This window comes from Micropterus dolomieu, unplaced genomic scaffold, assembly GCF_021292245.1.
Source record: "Micropterus dolomieu isolate WLL.071019.BEF.003 ecotype Adirondacks unplaced genomic scaffold, ASM2129224v1 contig_8807, whole genome shotgun sequence".
Classification (NCBI taxonomy): Eukaryota; Metazoa; Chordata; class Actinopteri; order Centrarchiformes; family Centrarchidae; genus Micropterus; species Micropterus dolomieu.
The window spans coordinates 1-13,316 of record NW_025737793.1 but is presented as its reverse complement, the minus strand read 5'-3'; the positions used below and the strand labels follow the sequence as shown (position 1 = coordinate 13,316).

Genomic DNA, 13,316 nt, shown 5'->3' with positions numbered 1-13,316 from the left:
ACAGGATACCTCTAAACCTTTGAGTTTGTCAGAGCCTGTTTAATGGTCTTCTTTACCATTTTGGCAGGGCACACTTTGATATGTGATATCATGTATATCACTAGACAGCCTGTATAGTGTCTCTGCTTCTGCTTAATAGACCGTTTCCCAACCTTAACTTTATCAGATTCAAAGTAAGTTTGTCTTGCCAGAAACAAGAGAAAGTGCACCTTTTTGGAGCATAAACAGTTATATTTGGGTTATGTTAACTCCCTCGACTTAGGACTCCATTGTATATGTGAGGAAATTATATCAGTGAGATTTCTTTTAGATGTCAAGTCACGTTGAGGACAATCTTGTAGTGATCTTTCTTGTTGTTGTCGTCATTTCCCAGGAACAATGTAACTTTTACATTTGGAGGTATCACAACACAACATATCTTAGACAAATGTCATTTGCTTTTAGAAAAGTTGTCGAGTGAATATCAATTATTTAATTGAAAACAGAAATGAATGTAACTGGATTCCCTCAGTGAACTTCCAGGTATTCCAAAGTTTCCACACTCTCAGAGGGGCACGGGGAAATGAAAAGTTAAGTTGAATGTTGTTGTGCAACTGCTGAGCAATTGTAAATGTTCCATGAAGAAACACCCATTACTGGAAGCAAAACAAACACACAGACAGAAGCATGCAGAGACACAATACAAAAGGTCTGAACTAGAAAATACGACACGTTTTAGTTTCATGTAAAACAACTTTAATGAGTTGAGTTCAATCTTCAGATTTCTCAACTCTGACGTCAGAGCACAAATATTTCACAGATATAAGACGGACTGAGCCGTTGACCAAATACAAATCAACTGTGTCTATGTGCTTGTGTGTCTTTCAGTCTATAAACATGTCGCTACTGAAGACTTTCAGACTTCATTTTCTTAACAGTTCTTCCTGAATATCGTTATCTGTGTGTTCTGGTTGATGGAGGACTGGTGTGTATGTTTGTGTGTCTTGTTTTCTGGTCAGTTCAGCTGTGACTCGATGCTGGAGCACCCGGCTGAGCTGGTGCTATCCCATCAGGCTGCGAGGACGGGTCTGAGGCAGAAACACAGCACGTTGGTTTCACCACACACACATAATGAGACTAACATAGCACATATCAGTAACCAATGGAAACAGTAAAGAATACTCACACATGCCATTGGGAGCGCCAGGGTGTCGAGCGGCCATTGCCTGGGCATTTCCTCCACCAGGCATCATCCGATTGGGCATGGACTGGCCTGAAGGAGGAGGCGGGGCTAAAATATAACAAGAAAACTATAGATGTTAAAGGGTAGGTACAAACAATGATTTAACAGAAAAGAAATTAAGAACTGAGTGGCACTGGATTCCCGCGACCCTGGACGCAGGATAAGCGGTTGACAATGGATGGATACATGTCACTGGATTAATTCAGTACAGTGAGTTGCAAGAATGAATGCAGACCTGAATGCTGCACTGTGTATCCCAACTGCCCCTGCTGCTCCCTCTGCTGGCGAACCTTCATCTCTGCCTGTTTCAGCTGCTCTGTGTGAAAGGTCTGTCTCTCTGACAGGAGCTGCTGCCGCTGCTGCTCCAGCTGCACATTACCCACACAGACACAAAGTATTAATGATACCGACTGGTTTTTGAGCATGTTACTGTTGCTTCTGGATATAAATGAAATGAATAAATGCAAAAACTAGCTATGCAGCGCATGGGTTTGATGATGAAGAGGTTTCATTATTCTTTTTTTTAGGGCAGGTACTATGTTTACTCACAGCCTCCTTCTCACGGTCCATGATGGTCTCCAGCTCCTCAAAGTGCCTCAGCTTGATCTCCAGCTTCTTCATCTGGGTCTCCACCAGCAGAGCCACCAGGGACTTGATCTTCCTCTCTTCTACTGCTGCCAAATGCTACAAATAAGTGAGGCAAAGAAGTACAAAAAGTACTGGGTGTAAGTCTATGAGATAGATAAGAAGAAATTGAGTGGAGGTAAAGATAAAAGAAGGTAAACATTGAAGAAGATGAGAAAAGGAGGTGAGAGGAGGGTAGATTAGATTGGGTGTGACAGAGCGTGGCAAAGAGGGACATGGAGAGACTAAATGGATGAAAACTACCAACTTATCAATGATCAGCAACTAGGGGTGGGACGACAATTCACCTAACTACACATCATAATAGAAACACATTTGAAATGCTCGCCACAGGTTTATATTGTTGCAAGAACACAGCAGCTGGCTATGATTGTGGGCGGGAACATCTCCTAGGAAAAGCAGAGACTCGAGACCTTAGATACAGCTGATTTACTTCATTGCTACATACTTTCTTGCAAAGAGTTGATGAGAAGATTCATAACACTGTTATGTCCTCCCGGTACATATAAGGTTACATCCATCGGTGGAAAATGGACATTCGTGCGTTTGTTGTTTTGTAGGAGAACAACAACAAGTCCAGGAACGGCACGGCCATCGCCCGACGCTGAAAGACGTGTAGTCTGCACGAGCCGCCGCCGCCACATCCAAGCAAAAGTAGCCTATTTCATAAACGACGCATCGATGAATCGTTGAAATAATCTATCGAAGCTTCGAATACTAAAATCATCGTTAGCTGCAGCCCTACAAAAAACAGAAAAAAAAGTCTCTATTTAAAATAACATGTGAATTGTCTTTATCCCAGTGATTGGTCCGTTTTGGAGTGGAAAGGCGGGATTTACCTTGGCCTTTGTGGCAGCTGAGGCTAGAGCGGCTGCTGCTGCCGTGGTAACGCTGCCCTCCACCAGATCCTGCTCCATCACTCTCCCATCATCCCCGTCTCCCTCCCGCCGCCCTAAGCTCTCGTCGTCATCTCCCCTTCCTGGATCAGAGAGAGAACTTCTTTAATGTGGACAGATCACATACCAGATACATACAAATATGTATAGTGTACATGTTTACATACCGTCTCTCTCCTCTGCTAGCATCATTTCAGCATTTTCTCTTTTGACTCGTTCTCCCTCCAGTGTGGCTCCAGTGGGTTCCACCTTGAGTCCATCCATCCTTACAGGGACCTAAAACAGATCCACACACACACACACACACACACACACACACAGGGTAAGCCACAAAAAGCACCAGTAGATACAATAAAACTGTCGCTATGCTCTTATTGCTTTTTCACCTGAAGGGAGGTGGAGTTTGTCTCAATTTTTTCTAAATCCATTGATTCTGAAGGACACAGGAAGACAGAATTAGGGATGCACTGTACAAAGCACAGAGAACTAGATTAATTTGTGTGTCTTACCTATTTTGTCGGGCTGGTTGGACATTTCAGAGATCTTATCCACGGAGTCCTCCTGTACTCGGGAAAACTCCTCTGAAGACAAAGATGTAGAATCACTACACACACACACACACACACACACACACACAAACAAACACATACACTACTATCTCAGAACCATAACCTAAGCCGTGTCTCAATTCACAGCCTTCCTTACTTACACTTGCTATTTTGAGTGCATTAAGCACCCGAATGGCACACTGATAATGGTCCAAAAGTTGAGTGAAGAATGCTGGACACTTTTCACACTTAACGGTCGCCATCTTGGCTACGTAGTGAAAGGGGAGGGACCACAAACCCATTTCTAAACTTGTGAAAATGGCAGCCGAGGAAGCTGCAGAGGTTGCGATTGTGAAAGTATGTTCATTTTTATTCACTTTTAATTTAATTGAATTGAAGTCAAGTGAACAAACAAATGATGGCGATAATGATCCGCCCGGTTACAATTCACCATTAAAAAAGCAGCAGCAGCGGTCAAATGTTGGGTTCGGTACTTGCTCAACGGACATGTTTGATTTGAGCACATAGTTTGACATGTAGTGTACTCCATTTTTAGTATACTAATTGAAGTATCCAAATTGAGACACAGCTATAGACTACACATACATTAACGCTCCTCTCTCTGTCCTCTCACCCAGTGCTGCCTTAGCTGCGGATGATGCTACCCGTGGATCCACCACGGATGCCAGGAAGGCTACGGTGCTCATGACAGGGTTTTCTGATTGGCTGAAAGGCACGGGCTGGTACGCCAGTGGGCCGAGGGAGGCTGAAGAGTCTTCTAGGTAAGGGTCTTCAATCGGCAGACGAAGGAAGTGTAGGATGCATTCGTCCTGCGTCCTGGAGCCCACATGCTCGGACACTTTGTTCCAGTCATCTCTGTAGACCTCTAAGGCCTGAGAGAGACGCAGGAGAAGATGAGACAGAGAGGAAGCAGGGAAGGTTCAGAACAAGTTGCAAAACTTATGTAAAAGATTCTCATAAATCAGTCAAACAATTTCCCTTTTAGGAAGGCAATGAGTCATGTGTAAGATCTATGAAAGGAAGCCAAAAACAGAAGTGACTGTCTTACCTCTAATAGCAAGAGTGTCTCCTGCTCTGTCCATTCCCTTCCTGCACTCGCTCCTTTAGCCTGAGACAGATGTCATGAGAACAATCTTAGAAAAATTCTATTTACAACTTTTTAAATGTGTAATTACAGAAATTGTTAAAATGAGAGACTAGTAAAATAAATATGTCAAAAATGAATCAGGATGTATACGAAACAAGATTCAAACTATTGGGTGTTTAAACGAAGATGTAGTTTTCAGTATGTTTGTACTGTTACGATGTGAGACCTTAGGATGTTTCCTGGCGTAGATGTCGCTGCGCAGACCGAAGTTCTGGCAGTCTGAAGGCTTGTCTCTGCTCTTTTCTGGAAAATTCAACATGTGCTGTGAGGCTGACACCTGCAAGAGTGAAAGTTCATTAGGAGGCTTTCCAGATATTAGGAGGCTTTCCAGATGATACAAACATGTATTTCAAATACACCTGTGATCATGTGCTATGTGTGTGTGTTTTACCTGCAGGGGTTTGTGTTGTAGGGGGGCTAGCCCGGTCGGTGTATCAGCCAATACGTTGAAATGAGGGGTGGGTGGGGGTCCCATGGGGAGGGGTCTGCTCTCTGCATCCACCTGATAGTTAATCAAACCCCACTGCTCCAAAAACGCATGAACCCTGAAAACACGGAACATTTTTCATTATACTTATACTACAGATGGAAATACGCTAATACACACACAAATCAGCATGTGTCATGTTAAATAAAAGCTTCTTTTGAACTGCAGACCCATTAAGTACCACATACCACATGTCCCTCACAACATTACAGATTTAATTTGTTAACGTGTTCATATCAGAACACCCACATACTACACCTAATTTAGCAGATGCAAAAGCCACTGCATGGTCACAAACACCCACACACTGATGCATACCTCATGACAGCACAGACGTCTCCAGTCAGGTTGCGCCTGCAGGACGTTGAACTGAGGTATTCCTGGGGGTTGAGCCGGTACGTGTCGATCATGAAGTTACGGTACGCCAGGTAGCTGCAGCGCAGAGAAAGATCATGCTTTTAGAGATGATATCTCCATCATCTGATAAGAATTGAATAGTAAAGTCTGAATGGCTGCAGTACTCACATTTCTGGAGATTTGGACTTATTCTTTCCATTGAAGAACTCAGGCAATGAACGTTTCTCTATTGAGTGAATGCTGGGATGCATGGATTGAAAGGTTTTTTTTGGGGTTAGGCTATAAAGTTGGGTATGTTTGTGTTTATGTGTGTGTGTTTTTTTTTTATTTACCTGTTGTAATTGAACCATGACGTGTAGCTTGGTATTATGATATGATGGGTTTGTTCTGTGATGTTATCCTCTCCTTCTGACAGGCGAGATATCTCCCCTCTCCCCTCCTCATCTTCCTAGACACACACGTACATACAGTAAATTTAATAACACTGAAACTAAAGACACTAATTGATATAGACTACCCAACCCTCCTGTAATTATCATATTTACCCTTCCAGGGAAGTCATCCTCCTGTTCATCTGAACAAGTAAAAATGAAAGAACGGAGAAAACTCCAGGTTCATTCACACACAAGACCAATCGTATTTCATAATTTCTAATGAACATTTACACATGCTCCGTTTCTTCTTAAACATTAGATATAGCACATGTAAACCTACCCAGATCTGCCATGGTCCCTCCTTTGACAGGAGTATTCTCACTGTCTTTCTTCAGGTTGACTACAAGAGCAAAAAGATGAAATTAAAAACGGTTTACGGGTAATATACTTTTATGTGCCAATTTCCTAGTCACTGTTTTTTTGTGTTTTTACCAATCTTAGGTAGTATGACCTCCTCCATGTTAGGAACAGGGGTAGGGTCCTCCATGTCTTTGGTCAAGTCCTCTTCTGGCTCATCCTCCTGTTGTCCACGCCTTCTCCTGTGCACACACAAGAATCCATGCTGAGACTGCACACTGAAGGGCCAAAGTATACCCTCCTGTTAGGTTAAAACTTTTGTTTCTTACCCCTTCTTTCCTTTCTTCCTGCCTTCAGATGAGGGAGGAGAGGGGGAGCGTCGTCTCTTTTTGGCAGGGGTCGATTTGGAGTCCTGCAACAAGAGGGTAGAGTTTCCGCATCATAAACTGAAACATCACAGATAAAGACTCTTCAAATTGTAAAAATGAAAGGTTCCTGGTTGCCTCCATGTTCCACCAGGAAACGGTAAGATCTATGTAATTATAATTGAGAACACCTTTCCCTTCACAAGCCCTCAAGGTCGCCCACAGCTTGGAACAAACCTGTTCGTCTCTGAGGTGAATACGCTGGCGGAGAATGATTGGTACATTCCTCTCATCCACACAGTAATCTTCCTCGTTCATCCACTCGTTGAAAACATCCGTGTCCAGAACCCAGCCAGCATGGACCTGGAGCACACACCCCCTCACAAAGTAAGTATTAATGTGGTTCATTTCATCAAGTGTCCAAAATGGACAGACACATCCACACACCACATTATATGACCAATTGCAAGTTAAATTGACTTTGGCAGATACAATCAAAAGGCTTTACCTGTCAAGTTACCTGTTGAATGTTTGAAATATCATATAAATGCCTCCATTATGTATATAGAGTATGGTCTGTTGCTGTTCTGAAACTGCTGACTACCATACAATTCAGTTCAATTCAGTTTAATGTGGCTTTATTGGCATGGGAAACTCACGTTCTTGCCAAAGCAAGTGTGAAATAAAAACATGTACATAAACAGAAGAATTGCGCTATTAAAAAAAGTAAAAAGTAAAATAAGATAGATAAATAAGCTCTCTCACTGTGAGAGACTGCACTGCTCTGCAGTAAACTGACTCCTACCAGGCTACCTTGGCAGGTGAGCAAAAACGTTAATTTGACACTATGTTTAAATCGGCGTACTCTAACATTTTGAAGTGTAAAATATTGATGTGTAGCTTAATATAGTAAATGTAGCCGGAAAAAAAAGTGTTGACTGTTACAGCATACATAGGTGGTTGTTCTTTGAATGCATGCTGCTGTACTAACCCGCCACGGCTTTTCTGAATGTGGTGGCTCTTCAACCTCTCCTTCAACATCACTCGAGGACAGCCAACTGTCATAACTGTTGAAAAGTGAGAAACGACACAATAGGTACACATTATGTTTTGGTATGAACATCTATGTGTGCATGCATGTGCTTGTGCATTACCTGTCAGGGTGCAAGCCCCAGTGTACCAAGACATGTTTGTCTTTACGCATGACAGGACGCATCCATTCATCTGAAGAAGAAAAAAAGACATGTATGAAAAAATGGTGTCAAGTTAAATAAGTACCAGACATTTAAAAAGATAACAAACACACAATGCACAAACTTTAACTGACCTTCCTCTGTAGAAGCAGGTGACGGGTAGATGTGGTGACTGGCGAGCGTTCGATCGTCAGTGAGTGTACCCTGTGGTACGACAAACCATGAACAGGTGGCACTAAAATGTAACTGCATTTTCAGAGCTGCACTGGGTTTCATTTTCGCTACTTTCTAAATCAGCCACATCTGTCTCAATATACTTCAACGTATTCTTTCATTATCTTTCATCAGTCCATCTAACCCTCTGTCTGCACATCTTTAACTCTCTTCTGCAGCACTTTACCTGGTGTTTGGTGATAACATCGGTAAGTCTGCTAGCCAGCTCCTGATCCAGCGTAGCGTCCAGATACACTACAGGCTGTGACATACAGCTGTTCTGTAGACACACATAACACAAGTTCATCAGTTGTGTGTTCTTGGTGGGCTGATGTGTGTGTGTGTATTAATGTGTGTGTCTCTGTCACCTGGATCAGCGCTCTTTCAATGGTACCAAACATCTCGACATTCCTTTCAGTTCTTGATGGATTCTGCAAGTCAAACCGCCGCCTTTAAAAAGAGGGAAACAATGATCAGTGCGCCAGGCGCATGGTTCAAAAGGGTACTTAGTCTGTGAATTAGTCGTGGGTGTGTTTTGGACATAACACGCACAACACCATTCAGAGTGTCATCTCCCATTCCTTTTAAAAGCCAGTTGCACTTGCACCTTGGCGCTTTGCAATTATAATCTGTAATAACAAATGAATGGCGCATTATACTGTAAAAACCATCAATTGACTGATTGAATGGCATTTAATCAGCAAAACAAAAAAAAAAAAACTGTATAAGCGTGACAAGACGAGACAGAGAAAATTCACCAATGAAAACATAATTAAATTTTTAGCTTCTGAAATAATTTAAACTCTCTGATGGAGCTCAGGATTTTCAGGAGGACAGCTGCTTTACGCCAAACTGTTTCACTGTATGAACCTGGACTGTGTGTGTGAGACCTTTTGAATGTGTAGAACACAGAACATGAAATAGTATTAGATCCTGACCGATCCTGTCGGCATGCCAAGAGATTTTTTAAATAAATGAATTTACGCTGCTGTGCCTGGTGCGTAGATGTGCACAGCGTCTCTCTTACCATTGGAGTAACGCGCCCCTAATAGAACAAAAAAACAGTGAAATACTGCACCATTGACTTTAGACCTGTTTTTTTGGGGTCAATGGTGCAATCACTATAAGTTTAAATGACTTTAAGATAGCAATGCGATGCGCAATGCAAATAATTTTAAGACCAACACTCCCATAGGCACAAGTGCATTTGCTATTTAAACAACATGGATGCAGGGAGTGAAAATGACAACTGTGTCAGTTGGAAACTAGCAATGACACTTTATGCTGCTTTGCACCGGGTGCAAGATGGGGCCCAAAGTCATCAGATGCCTGAAACTCACCAGCCTTGCTCAGCTTTGAACTTGTAGGCAGTGCCAAGAATGTGGCAGAGTCCACCCCCTGGTCGCAGATCCAGGAAGCACTGTGCCTGCAGAAAAATTGTAAATTCAACACTTTTTGTTTTGCATGTTTTAACCCATGTTGCCAGATTTTCACCTAAAAATGTTTTCCCTTTCAAACGAGGACCACAACAAGAAGCCTTGAGATTTATTATATTTGAATATTATTCAAATTACACGTCACAACTGGGTGATGTAGTATTGTATTTATAAAACTGTCAAACAAAACACAAGAAGACTAAATACACATAAATCAGAACATTTTGAGATTCTATAGACTTTTACCAATCCAATGATGAGATATTAATACACGACATTTATAAAAGAAAGACTCACAGGTAGTTTGGTGAGCGCAGGACTGGCAGCTTGTCTGCCAAAGGTTTCCTCCTGAAACTTGAGAAGCTGCAGCGTCACTGCAGCCAGAGCCTGACATGATGGAGCATCCACCAGCACAAACTGACAGACACAGAAACATTTTTTGAGGAACATAATTCTTTATCATACTTTCATGCAACCTAATGCATTTTACCGACAGTCTCACCAACTTAACTATAACGTTATTGTATTTGGTCGGATTTTAACCTCTAGGATCTGGCTACATTTGCACTTCGTCTTTTTTAAATCTTTAATTAAGATAGATACGGCACTCCTCAATTTCACACAAATCTTGCTTGCCAATGTAAAGGTAACGGTATCGAACATGAGACGTTTGTTTACAGTCTGAGCCGCAGGATTGCTAACGTTAGCAGGGGGCGGCTAGCTTCTTAGCTAGCTTCCTAGCCAGCTAACTACCTTTTTGTAGTGCTTTCCGATCCACTGTCGCACCACCTCCAGCTGGGCTAAAGTATCCGGACTCTCCCAGAACCTAGCGGACGGACTGCTGTCTTTTTTACGTTGTGCGGATGTTCCGGAGTTTGCTTGGCTTGCCCCGAGAATCCCGAGGTTTGTTCCTCCGGACATTGTAGCCATAATAAAACAAGAAATTAATCTCAAACGGGAGAACAAATCTGGCTAGCGCGCTCGCTAGCTTTTGCGTTCTTGCTCTCTCGCGAGAAGAAACGCAATTATAGTATTTCAGCATAAGAGTTTTCTATTTTTTAATGTTTAACTGTCTGTCATTTTCATGTGTTTTTTTTATTTAGTTGTGTGCTTTTTAAAATCAGTAATATATATTTAAAATACCAAACAATGTTATTTATTTGCACAATTGAATATACACCTTTCTTACAAACCAGGACTTTTACATTGAAGTATAGCATTACAAGGAAATAACTGCGCAAGACCTGAAAACAGAAATAAAGTAAAGTGACATAGGTTGGTAGCAGACTATTTATATCTGCATGCTCTAATCCTGAACTACCTTTCGAATAATTGTTTTAAAATGCACTTAAAATACGGTCAATCACTTGCCTTTGGTTTAGATGAATTTTTTGTTTCAGTAATTTCCGTTGTGACATACCTTTCACGAGAGTCACACTGTCAGTAAGGGAAAATAAAGTCCAGCTGACTGTCTACTCAGCAATGGCTGAGAGTTTGTTACGATTCTTTTCCGTCGCATTCTATAATTGGACTCCACACACCCTCAGACGACCAACCAGGCAGTATAAACTACTCTGAAGCTCTGGAACTCTGGCACTGAAGCACCAGCACCTCTGTGAGTGACTCGTAACTCATTCATCTTCTCACTCCATGTTTTTTTAGGCTCTGAGATCCTATGGGTGTCCAGGGTCTGACCACCTATGTGGAGGGGAACAGAAACTTTCTACAAGATGTGAAGTTCAGGGACAGTCGCCTGGTTATTGATGGCTGCAGTCTGTATTTCCGTCTCTATTTTACCCACGGTTTGGACCAGCAGCATGGAGGGGACTATGATGCTTTCACTTGCCTGCTCAACCAGTTCCTCTCTGCGTTGGCAGCCTGTAACATCCAGCCATATGTGGTACTGGATGGAGGTAAGGATGCTTTAGAATTTTAATGCCCTCTCAGCTCCTTTATTTTAGGAAACTTAATTTCATGATGTTAATCCAAGTATTTACTTTTATATACAAAATACAATTCAAAGAAGGAAATCTTCCAAATTTTTTATTTTTAAAGCAAGTCTCTTCTCTCTGTTTTATAATCTTGTTTTTCAATGTTATAACATAGATTTCTAACTATTACATAATGTAGTCAGATATTTTGGTCATTGTAGACAGTTCTTTGATGAATGAATTAGATTAAACAAAAAAGTATTTTGTTTGGATCAACAAGTTCATTTAAGCCTGCACAAACATTTAATTTCTGTCTTTCTTTTGTGTGTGGTTAAAAGGGATTGATCCCAGTGACAAGAAGTTTCCCACCCTGCGGCAGCGTCTGCAGTCCAAGATAAGGGAGGCGGACAGTCTCTCTCGCGGCTGCAATGGCTCTGTTCTCCCCATCCTCACAAGGGACGTTTTCATTCAGGTCCTCAGCCAGAGAGGAGTCCCGCTGGTCCAGTGTCCAGCTGAGGCTGATTGGGAAATAGCATGTTTAGCTCATCAGTGGAACTGCCCAGTTCTGACCAATGACAGTGACTTTTATATCTTTGACCTGCCAGGTGTGGGTAGTAGCAAGGATCTAAAAAGACCTTTGTAATGAATGGTAGTGATAGTGTCTCGCTTGATTTTGCCGTCTTTTACATACTGTTTTTGTGCTTTGTTTTCTTATCTTAGGTGGTTACCTGCCACTCAGTTTTTTCCAGTGGACCAACCTTAACGGTAAAGCCTCTCACCGCTATATCTCGGCTCGGTGTTACACCACTAACGGGCTGTGTCGCTGGTTTGGGGGCATGAACCAGGAGTTGCTACCCTTATGTGCCGTCCTGACCGGTAATGATTATGGCGCTCCAAAAGATGCTGACACACTTCTGGGTCTGTTAGATGTGAGTGCATTAGGGAGAGGTGGTGGCAGGGGTAAAGGGAAAGCACCCACGTCCCGGATTGAGGGTCTCCTCCTCTGGCTGTCCTCTTTTTCAAGTCCAGCGGAGGCCCTGGAGGAGGTGAGCAGGCTAATGGGGGAGGAATGCAGAGGTGGAGGCGGTAGGGGCAAGAAAGGACAGATAGGTGGGCTCAGTTCACAGCTGTGGGCAGGTATGCAGGAGTACCACATCACCCCTCAAAGCTCTCTGGCTCGCTGGTTCTCTGGAGATAAGGTAGCTCCTGGAGGGCGGACCTCTGGGCTCGCACAGCTGCCAGAGTGCCTGTCGCAGGCTGCAGCGCAGGGACAGTTAGCTCCCTTGGTGGTAGATGCTATGGTGATGCGCAGGGTTCTGCTCCTCCCACAGGTGGAGAACAGCAAGCTAGCCAGCAGCCACTACATCGCCAGATTCATACGCCAGGCTGTATATGGAATATTACTGCAGAGAGGCCAAGATGTCCAAGCACGGGATGTGAGGGTACAAGAAAACATCAGCCAGGGTACGAGAGGTGGGAGAGGGCGAGGGGGAAGGGGGTACAGAGGTGCTCAGGTTGGTGGAGGTAGGGGTGTAAATGTAGGATTTAACATTGAACACGCAGCCGTCGCAGGTACAGTGCAGGCTCAGGGCTCAGGTGCCCTCGTGTGTGTAGAGGAGTATGACCGTCTGGATGTGAACTTGAAGAAAAACCAGGTAGAGGCACATCCCCCCAGAACCCCCCTACGTCTGGATACACTCAGCCAGGTGAACATGACAACAAAGTATGCAGTATGTCTCTAATAGCATCAATTTTGGTTCATATCATTTAGGAATGTATGGTTTCTAAAAGAAATAGTTCATGTGGTTTGGTTACATTTCCCCAAGTTGTCTTTTAATTTTACCGAGGCTCCTGTGGCAGTTCGTCTTGGTGTCCTGTTCGAAGTCTTGGGGATGAAGGAGTCCACCCTGACTTCTGTTCCTCTCCACCTGAGGCTGGCAGTAGCAGTGACGGGTTTCTGGCTGCGAGAGGCCATACCAACACCCTCACGGTCCCAGCTCCAAGCTTTGGTGCTGGGCATGGTTTACGGAGAGCTGTCCTGGAACAACCAGCCTGGAGGTACCCACTACTAACATGCCGGGTAGTTGTGTTGTACCTTTTGTTTTGTTCCACAAGGTACACTTG

At 43.2% G+C, this 13,316-nt stretch overlaps 2 protein-coding genes across 4 annotated transcripts; one reads left to right on the top strand and one right to left on the bottom strand.

Moving 5' to 3' along the window:
• Positions 1 to 718: 718 nt before the first annotated feature.
• Positions 719 to 10,265, bottom strand: LOC123965177 (SWI/SNF complex subunit SMARCC1-like). Its single transcript, XM_046041743.1, has 28 exons — positions 10,015 to 10,265; positions 9,559 to 9,678; positions 9,166 to 9,251; positions 8,194 to 8,275; positions 8,013 to 8,105; positions 7,747 to 7,816; positions 7,574 to 7,643; positions 7,411 to 7,486; positions 6,657 to 6,782; positions 6,384 to 6,466; positions 6,190 to 6,296; positions 6,038 to 6,097; positions 5,869 to 5,897; positions 5,656 to 5,771; positions 5,492 to 5,563; positions 5,285 to 5,398; positions 4,871 to 5,024; positions 4,646 to 4,756; positions 4,381 to 4,440; positions 3,946 to 4,204; positions 3,273 to 3,344; positions 3,150 to 3,196; positions 2,931 to 3,039; positions 2,707 to 2,846; positions 1,772 to 1,906; positions 1,458 to 1,590; positions 1,166 to 1,270; positions 719 to 1,067 (listed from the first exon to the last, which is right to left on the bottom strand). Exons 1-28 carry the CDS (start codon positions 10,189 to 10,191, stop codon positions 1,000 to 1,002), a joined length of 2,874 nt encoding a protein of 957 aa, XP_045897699.1. The 5' UTR covers positions 10,192 to 10,265; the 3' UTR covers positions 719 to 999.
• On the top strand, positions 9,649 to 13,305 carry LOC123965178 (protein asteroid homolog 1-like). 3 transcript variants are annotated; one of them, XM_046041745.1, is made up of 5 exons: positions 9,649 to 10,164; positions 10,924 to 11,174; positions 11,531 to 11,797; positions 11,913 to 12,898; positions 13,040 to 13,305. In XM_046041745.1, exons 2-5 carry the CDS (start codon positions 10,937 to 10,939, stop codon positions 13,262 to 13,264), a joined length of 1,716 nt encoding a protein of 571 aa, XP_045897701.1. In that variant the 5' UTR covers positions 9,649 to 10,164; positions 10,924 to 10,936; the 3' UTR covers positions 13,265 to 13,305. The 3 variants fall into 3 exon arrangements, with proteins under 3 accessions (XP_045897701.1, XP_045897702.1, XP_045897703.1); XM_046041746.1 differs by lacking the exon at positions 9,649 to 10,164 and adding an exon at positions 10,424 to 10,536; XM_046041747.1 differs by lacking the exon at positions 9,649 to 10,164 and adding an exon at positions 10,564 to 10,823.
• The last annotated feature ends 11 nt before the right edge of the window (positions 13,306 to 13,316 follow it).